This window comes from Stigmatopora argus, chromosome 2 (assembly GCF_051989625.1).
Source record: "Stigmatopora argus isolate UIUO_Sarg chromosome 2, RoL_Sarg_1.0, whole genome shotgun sequence".
Classification (NCBI taxonomy): domain Eukaryota; kingdom Metazoa; phylum Chordata; class Actinopteri; order Syngnathiformes; family Syngnathidae; genus Stigmatopora; species Stigmatopora argus.
The window spans coordinates 21,178,924-21,188,834 of record NC_135388.1 but is presented as its reverse complement, the minus strand read 5'-3'; the positions used below and the strand labels follow the sequence as shown (position 1 = coordinate 21,188,834).

The 9,911-nt window shown below is 39.1% G+C and overlaps 1 protein-coding gene across 3 annotated transcripts in view; it reads left to right on the top strand.

Annotated features, from left to right (window-relative positions):
• Positions 1-9,911, top strand: part of dapk2a (death-associated protein kinase 2a) — a 127,782-nt gene that overhangs the window by 114,767 nt on the left and 3,104 nt on the right. Inside the window, exons 2-4 of one of the 3 annotated variants that reach the window (XM_077623526.1) lie at positions 6,224-7,023; positions 7,769-7,990; positions 9,253-9,391. In XM_077623526.1, coding sequence (XP_077479652.1) covers positions 6,962-7,023; positions 7,769-7,990; positions 9,253-9,391 — 423 coding nt within the window. In that variant the 5' untranslated portion in view covers positions 6,224-6,961. Of the gene's footprint in view, positions 1-2,198; positions 2,441-6,223; positions 7,024-7,768; positions 7,991-9,252; positions 9,392-9,911 lie in introns of those variants that run through there. The other 2 variants (XM_077623534.1, XM_077623518.1) reach the window with 2 other exon arrangements.

Sequence of the window (9,911 nt, the reverse complement as noted above, 5' to 3'; positions counted from 1 at the left end):
GGGACTCAAATCGGTGTAGGACAGTTTCTCGGGAAAAGCAAACATTTAATAAATACGGAAGCGTATAGCTTAAAAAAAATGAAATAGCCTTTGCCATTTTCAAATTCATTTATATTTGGGGTTGGGTTTTTTAAAAATTAATTTTGAAAAAAGAACTCATTTATTTTGAAGGTGTTTTTTTAGTTTTTTTTAATTGAGCTTTTCTGACTTTTTTTTTCGGGTTGTTTTTTGAATTATTATTTTTTTAAATCTCCGATTTTCTCATTCATTTATTTTGAAGGCTGTTGTTTTTTTCCACTCATTCATTCATTTTCTGAAACGCTTTATTCTTATTCAGGTCGCGGGGGCTCCTGGAGCCCTTCCCAGCTGGCTGTCGGGCACGAGGTTGAATCGGTGGCCAGCCGATCGCAGGGCCCAAGGAGACGGACAACCATGCACACTCACACTCACAACTAGGGGCAATTTAGAGTGTCCAATCAGCCTACCATGTATGTTTTTAGAATGTGGGAGGAAACCCATGCAAGCCCGGGGAGAACATGCAAACTCCACACAGGTGGACCGACCTAGATTTGAACCCAGGACCCTGGAGCTGTGAGGCCGACACGCTAACCACTCGCTTCACCGGGCCGCCCTATAATTTCAAAAGAGGCAGTGAATCGATAGCACTGATATTGCCAAGTGGTCGTGCCGATCGATTCTGGAGTTTAAATATACAGAGAGGGGTTGATGACAACCACAAAGACCCGAGTGGCACAAGGGAAGGAGAGTCAGAAAGGACACAGCAAGTGATCTACAATATGCAATCATGCGGACCCGACACACAAGGAAAACACACCCAATCTCCAACAAAATATGACCCATATCTCTGTTTTTTACCATTCCATGATAATTCCTCCCTAAAAAATGCATCAAGCTATCAAGGCTGATATTTTAATGATCGACCGCAAGACCTTCGATCAGGCTTAACAACTATTGGGATGTGCTGATGTGGTAAACACTACGAACACATCTATCAAGGTTACTCACATCTGGCCAACCAGAGCATGTTTAACTATGGTAAGATGGCGACGCCCTGAGCGACCAATGACAGACACAAGTTAGTGATTTTTTTCACGTTCTATGCAAAATACATTTTCTTTTCTTGAATTTCATTCATAGATGTCAAAATAAAATGTGTTTAGCATTTTACCTGTTTATCTTTTCTCTATTTTGAAATAAATGACCGTATCGGCCGCATTTCCTTGCGTTACGGCGTTTCGTCTTTGTCACCTTGCAGTTTTGTGCATGTCACGTCTAATTTATGCGCATATAAGCCGTACCCTGGATTCAGTCATTTTTTTGAGCGAGTGCTTATATGCGAGAAGATATGGTATTTCATAGCATCTTTAATGACAATTAACCAAAGGAAATCTTACATTGTGTTTTAAGTTGACTTCAATAGAATTTTCTTTATTAAATGACCCTCTTTGGTGTGTTGGTCCACGGTTCATCAGGAAATTGCATTCTGTCCCCGGCATGTTTCAACTTCTTCCACAGATAATAATAATCGGACATAGGCCCTGTCGTCATTATCAACAACAAAAAAGCCTACTTGTCATCACACCCAGAAACTGCGTATGACGAAATTGGTGAATAGATGTTCAATAGGGGGTCAATAGGGATCAGGACTTATCAATGTGATTCAATGTTTTACTCTTGGCTGTTCTTGGATGTTTTACCCATTATTCAAGAACCATGAACTGTATCTGAGCCAAGCTTTCTGTCACTATTCTTCTCTCTATAGGAAAACGTGATAGTTTTAAGATTTCCTTTTACTCTGCGCAGATTTAAGACAGATCATAACAGAACATGCCAACAGATTGCATACTTTTAAATGATCGAATAAAACATGTCATCTTTTCGAGAAGTTTTCACAGTTGAATACAAGAATATATAGTATGTGGACTATGCAAGGCACGTGTCTGTAATGTGAATCCAGCAGCTGCCATCAAGACATGGGAAATGGTGAGAATGACCACCCCTAAACCCCCCCTTCCCAGACATACACACAAACACACACACGCAAACACACACAAAGGACATGGAGTTCACTATCAACACTATTTTTAACTCAGCAAGACCTTTTCCTACTCCCTGGTGTCTTGTTTATGTTAGCTCTGCACATGGAAAATTTGAGATCCGAAGCACAAGGACTTAAAGTTACTTCGTCCAGGGACATTTTCATCCTACTATAGGACGAGGATCTTTGCTGAAGAAATAACGTATGCTGCCAAAAATATTTAAACACCAGAACTTTGAACTGCAAAGCTTCTTTTTGCATAGTTTTAAGGATTAAATTGCACTTTTTAAACAACAGTGAGGATTGACTGGGGAAAAAAATGGAAATTTTCAAGCAACAGAAAGTTGAAGATTTCTATGAAATTGGGGAAGAGTTGGGAAGGTACAGTGAAAACTTTTTTTAAATCGTTTTCAAAGTCAAAAATCAAATTATTGGCATTTTTTTCCGGATAGCAAAATGAGCAACAATTGTAACAGTGAGTATAATGGAGAATATTTTTCACTTTTATTTAGATACACAGTGTATTCACAAAATACATTTTGAGAAGTAGCTTCTATGGATGGAGGTTATATAGGAAATATACTTGCTATATCACGGGCTGGAGCATGTAGAATTTGTCCATGAATTTGCAACCAGCACACTCTCTCATCCCTTCAGAAAAGAATAGCGCACATGTATGTTTCTATATCAGCAGAGAAGGAAAACAGTATAGAGAAAGAGGATAAATGACATTATTCACATGTGACTGTTTCACAGTTGCTATCCTTCCTCTGGCTTGTCATCAATCAATTGAAATGAACCAACATGGTACCAGCACACCTTAATGTTGGCTTAAAGATATTGCTGATAGATGAAAACGTGTTCATATAAAATTTTTGTCCAGGTTTTACTACATATAGCACAAAATTTGCCTTATATCGCCTCTTTTATCACCATGTGGTTGCAGAATTATAAGAGAAAATTTAGGCAGCAAATTGCTGAATGTAAATTTCCCCATGTTGTAATCCTATTACATTAAAAGCATGCTCTTTTGAGTTATTACATTGAATGCCGAGGGGATGACAGACTTGGACTCCTTTTAAATCACGGGACTTTTTAAATATACAGTAATCCCTCGAATATCGCGGCTTCAACTTTCGCAGTTTCACTACATCGCAGATTTTTTTCTGGGGGAATTTTTTTTAAATTTGTAAATTCATAAAAATGTGAAAATCCACGCTGAAACTCGCAAGCGTAAGCCACTCCCCTGTCCTCTGCTTGGTACTAGAACTCAGCACTGAGGTAAAAAAATAAATAATAATAATGTTCATAAAAATGTGAAAATCCACGCTGAAACTCGCAAACGGAAGCCACTCCCCTGTACTCCGCTTGGTACTAGAACTCAGCACTGAAGTAAAAAAAAAAAACTTCAATAGTGGTGACCCTACTTCGCGGTTTTTCGTTTATCGCGGCCATGTCTGGTCTACATTAACCCCGATAATCAAGGGATTACTTTATACACAGCTAATGCCACCTGTTATGAGTGCTCTTCTTGTTGTGTCATTGATCAGTGTAATGTTGATATGTAGGACAAATGTTAGGTAACAGTGTCCACACTGTCAAATTATTTTTAAGTAGCTTGTATGCTGTTTGGCACATTACAGCATTGACTTGTTTATGACGGTATCGAATTGCATCTTGTGTTGTATATTCATTGACAAGTGCACAAGATGTTTTTGGGCGTGTGACCACTTCAGTCATATGATCTGCCCTTTAAATAATCAGCTTCCACCAGGGGAAACCTCACGAAGAGACTTCATATGAGTTATGAAGCATTAGCCTGGATAATAAAGAATACTATCCATTTAGTTGAGTCACTCGGATCATACTTTTTTCTTCAAGAATTGTTTTCACGCACCGGGGATCCTTGAAAGCATCAGATGCAATACATTTATGCTGCAAGGGCTCTTGTTTTTCAAAATGAATGAAATGGATGATTACTTCTTTAACATTACTGTAGTTTATATAGGTTAGGTTTGAACTTTATTTCATCCCGTATTCGAGAAATTTCTTGGTTGCAGTAGCAAGACATACACGGGACACACAAGACATTGTAGACCTAGGTAGAAATGTTTTGGAGTACAAATTTATAATGGGCCTAATATTTTGTGGTGATATTCAGAAAGTGGTAATGAGAAATGGAAAAAGGAGAACAGTGATGACGTGTCACAGGTGTTTGTTTGAAATTAATTTACAGTCTTCCCCCGATTATCGCAAATTAACTTCTTTGCGATTTTTTTCTATAATTTTTTTTTTTAATTAAGTTGATAAAAATGTGAAATCCACGCTGAAACTCAGAAGCGGGAGCCACTCTTGCTACTAGGCCTCAGCACTGAAGAAAAAAATAAATAAAGACAGTTATAGTTGGGGGACCCTACTTCGCGATTTTTCGATTGTCGCGGCCATGTCTGGTCTACATTAACCGCGATGTTCAAGGAATTACTGTACTATTACATTTGGTTTTATTTCCTCATTACATCTTCTACATAGAAATATACCAGTCCAACATGTAATTTGGAATGTCTTGTAGGAGGCACCTGTTTGACGTGTCAGGTTGCTTTTAAAGCGGTGCTATATTTAGAAGCATACTACCAGTGCTGACAGACTTGCATTTCTTATTCAAACTACTACTCAATACAATAAAGACAGAAACTTAAGTACATACTGATTACAAACAATCCCATATTAATATTTTAAGTTATATCAGTGCATCAATCTAATTGATGAATTTGAATGAGAGAGACACCTTGAACTCAGGTATTTACAGATAATTATAATCACCTCTCAACTTGGTAGGTAAGCCACCCGATGGTGCAGTGGTTCTTCCCCTTGACCTTGGTGCAGCCAGTCTGGGTTCGATCCCCACTCGGTGGCAGTGTGTTTGTGAGCGTGAGTGGTCGTCTGTCTCTCTGTGTCCCCTACGACTGACTGGCGATGAGTCTAAGGCAGTGGCGGGCCGTCAGGGCCTTCAAGGCCTTCTCTGCTGGCCTAAGAAATATCTGAATCATATTATATTTTGTCCATCAATACTCATTATTCCAAATGGTCTGTTAGCTTCCTTTCATTGCTTTTTCCCCTGGTTGCACTGCTTCCAGATGTGTGTTTTCATATTGAAGCATTTAACCAATCACATTTCAGCCATTATTTGTTGCCAGATCAGATCTGCCTCAAAGCCTTCACAATCAGTTCTTGTGGGCTCTGCTGCATTAAACTAGACTGTTGCTTTTAACCAATCAGATTTTTCATAGGTGTTAGCATTTTGCTGGCTGGGACATGTCATTGCTTTCACAAACTATGATTGACTAGTAGGCGGGCCAAAGCAGCCAGAGATCGCAAACTCCACCCACATGGCCGACAGTGGCAAAAACAAATGAATTCTGTTGCAGATTTCTCTCACAAAGCTATTTTCCAGACGGACTGTTCCAGAAAAAAAATGGACATCATTAAGAAAGGGCAGTCAACTCCAAAGCTAGCAAGCCTGTTACAGCCGGGAATATGGTGTGTGCGGCACTTTCAGTGTGCTAACTTAGCTCCACAAGCAAATAGTATATTGTTGTTTTGATTTAAAGCCATTTTCAAAACGGACTATCCCAGAAATATGACAGGACAGGCTCGACTTTCATCATTAGCTTCGATGGCGATAGGAAAGAAGGAAGAAAGAAAGGAGGATGGATATTGTGTAAAAAGGATTTTTGGTGAGTAAAATATGGCCATTTTCCTAAATAATATTTCAATTGTGGGCCAAGTTCTGATATCTGAAAAGCTCCAGTGATTGTATTTAAGCTCCAGTGTTTGCATTTAATCACAAAATGCTGCTAGGAAGTGGATTTTACCCCAGTTTAATTTTTGGCGTTTCACCATTGACGTCCATCGCTGTCTTTTCCCGGGAAAAATCACCCCCTGGCCTGGTTGTAATGTCTCAAAAGCTCCAGTATTTGTATTCAATCAATAAATGATGCTAGGAAGTGGATTTCACCTAATTTTAGTGCATTTTTTGTCATTTCACGTATGGACGTATCGACGTTCATCGCTGTCTTTTTACCGGGGAAATGATACTCCGGGCCCGATTCTGATGTCTAAAAAGCTCCAGTGTATTTGTATTTAATCAATAAATGCTGTTTTCAGCTGGATTTTACCCCATTTTCGGGCAATGTTTGCCCGTACGCCATTGACGTTCATAGCTGTCTTTTCCCGTTAAAATCACCCCCTGGCCTGGTTTTAATGTCTGACAAGCTCCAGTATTTGTATTTAATCATGAAATGCTGCTAGGAAGTGGATTTTACCCCATTTTTGTGCATTAATTTATTGATTATTTTTTATGTGTCGCAGCTGTAGCTGCAGTAGAGGTTTTATAGCCATAAAATAGTTTTTGAGGGTTGGATTGATACGTTGAAGGCGCTACCAGAAAATGCACCGCCCGCCACTGGTCTACGGTGTAGTCTGTCTTCTGCCCAGTCACGTTTTGATGGGGTTTTGGGTGGATGTGTGCGTGTTTTTCCTTGTGTGTGCTGTCCGGGTGATTGTGTGCATTTCACCTCTTGTGTCCCTCCGGGCTCCCCTTCCCTTAAGTGGCCACATGTGTGTGATTGGTAATCGCCCCTGGATTTGTATTTAAACGCCTGTGTCTGACATGTCTGATGTGGGAGTATTACCCTGTGTTTCGTTTGGTCGCCTTCATATAAGTCATGTTTTTGCCTCTTTGTCGGTGTGCGCCCCCGTCCCTTAGTTCCCATTTTGTCCCTGTGTTATTTTTGTATGATTATTTTGTAATTAAAACGCAAAGTTGTGCACCAGCACTTTCTTCGCCTTTTTTCCTGCCTCTCGCATCCTGGGTTCTGTCTCACTTCCCACCTGAGGCACATCATGGCACGCCAAGTCAACTGGGACAGGCTCCAGCAACCCCGCAACCCTTACAAGGATGCGCGGTACGGAAGATGAATGACTGAATGAATTTTGTAGATATGGGCAATATCTTTGCTTTGTATTAATCTAAAATACTTTTTTTCCAAGTTGAAGCTAGTCCGTCCGTACAAGCCCTGAGAGAGAAATACAAACTACAAAGTAGAAAAAAAACATTCCATTGATGGTAAAATAATTTATAAAATAATTAAAAAAAATGCCTGGATGTTACAATTTAAAAAGGAGAACCTGTCAAAACAAAACAAAAAAACCTGCAGTGTGGACTTCCCACATTCCAAAGACATGGATGGTAGGCTGGTTGGACACTCTAAATATGAGTGTGAACGGGAATGGTTGTCCGGCTCCCCGTGCCCTGCGATCTGCAGGCCACCGATTCAGGGTGTCTCCCGCCTGGTGCCTGAAAGTCAGCTGGGATAGGCTCCAGCACCCCCTGCGACCCTTGTGAGGATAAAGCGGTTCTTAAAATGAATGAATGTTTCAGCAAATGACTTAAAATTCTGTGTCAAAATGGTGAACAGGGTTTGAACTCACGGCATCACAATGGAAGGCAAGCATGTTTGACGACTGAGCCAACAGCATAATCCAGTTTCAGACCATTATTTATTAATGATCACATATGTATAATTGAATTGAATTGAATGCTTTTTGTTTTCATTATACAAGTATAATGAGATAACAGTTGTTCAGTTTTGAGATGAGTCAAGGGATGTAAAAAAAGTATGAAAATAACACATTTTTTTTGTGTTTTAGTGGACAATTTGCCATTGTGAAGCAATGCACTGAGAAAAATACAGGAAACAAATTTGCTGCTAAATTCATAAAGAAGCGTCAAAGTATTGCCAGCTCTCGAGGAGTTCGGCTAGAGGAGATACAGCGTGAAGTGCAGATTCTACAGGAGATTCAACACCAAAATATTGTCACGCTACATGATGTCTATGAGAACCGCACTGATGTGGTACTCATCCTGGAGTTGTGAGTGCCTACTGTGTCCACTGTTGTTCTACTTCCTCATCATGATGTCTTACAGTGTACAGTAATACCTTGACATACAAGTGCCCCGAAATACGAGCGATTTGAGATACGAGTAAAATTCCGAGCAAATATATTTACCTTGAGATACGAGACAAATTTTGATATACAAGCGCTTTGCCATGCAAAAAGTCTCTCTCTCTCTGTCCCTCTCTGTCTCCCCTTCGTGAACTCGTTTTAGTAGTATTATATGTAGTTATATGTTACTCTGTTAATAGATGGCAAATTAGAACAAATAAAAATGTTTTTCCATTCCAATATCCTGTTTTTTGGTATTTTTTTCAGAGGGTGGGAACGAATTAATTTGTATTTAGATACGAGTTAATCGACATACGAGCTCAGTCCCGGAATGCATTAAGCTCGTATCTCAAGGTACCACTGTATTCTCTGCATTAAAAATCACAGGCTTTATTTTAGAAGTTTTACAGATTACTTTGATGCTTACAACACAACTAACCATTAGTTCCGTTAGTTCCGTGCCATATTCATGACAGACAAAAGAATGTTTTATAAAGAGAGGTAATATACTTACTTGTATATTAACTATATGTAAATGATTGAAGAAAGTTGAGCTACCTCCCTAAATGTTTCCTGGTGGATAATCTGCTAGTGCAGAATTGGATTGGATAACTTTATTCATCCCGTATTCGGGAAATTTCATTGTCACAGTAGCAAGAGGGTGAGAATGCAGATACAGGAAAGGGATTTCAGACATAAATTGATAGGTAATAAGTAAGTTAATAAATGAATAAATACATTAATAAATATATAAATAAATAAGCATGTTGCTGAAATATATATATGTATGTATATATATATATATATATATAGCTGAATGGGTCAAAAATGTAATGTCCAGAATTTGCAAAGATAAACTAAACTAATAGATCAAAGACTGCCTCTCGCACAACTTGAGTCTTGAAGTAGTCTTGAAAGTAAAGTTGTAAAACATTAAAGTATGGAGTATAAAATATAAAGTAAAGCAACAAGTAAAATCTTAAGAGACAATAAAACGTAAAAATAAAGGATAAAAAAGCTGTGAAAAAGCTGTAAAAACACAGAATACGAGTGAGGACTTAGGGAGCTACTGCAACTGGCTGTCGCTTGAACGGCGCCTATAATGATCACATTCCATGGAATCCCACATATTTTGTTTTCCTAAATTCAATTTACATTCATCTAAATGCTAAATGTCTATATTCCAGGGTCTCTGGGGGTGAACTGTTCGACTTCTTGGCCCAGAAAGAGTCTCTAAGTGAAGATGAGGCAACCCAATTCATCAAGCAAATCCTTGAGGGAGTATACTACCTCCACTCCAGAAAAATTGCCCACTTTGATCTTAAGGTAAATGCACTTTGTAGCCACTCAACAGTATTTAATTAATGTTTTGAGACAATACTTTTATTCATTCATTCAGTCACCGAAGTCAGGCGAGCGAACCTCTACACCACGAGGTGGCTACAATGCTTTTAGGAGGCAGAAATTACCAGTAGGTTAAAATGCTTTGCAGATAACTAAAAAAAATATATAAAAAAAAAAAATAGCTGGCCTGCAATTGGCTGGCCAACGATCCAGGGTGTCCTACGCCTTGTGCCCTTAGTTAGCTGGGATAGACTCCAGGACCCTCCACGACCATTGTGAGGATAAGCAGTTCAAAAAATGAATGAAATAAAAATGGCCGCAAGAGTAAATGAACATTTGACAGGAGAATAAAATATAATGGGCCTAATTTTCATAGACACCAACACACTTCAGTGAAAAACCCCGAACCACATTGCTTACTAAGTTTTGATGATTTTTCAGTAGCGCGGCCCAGTGGCGCGAGTGGTTAGCGTGTCAGCCTCACAGCTCTTTCCTCCCACAT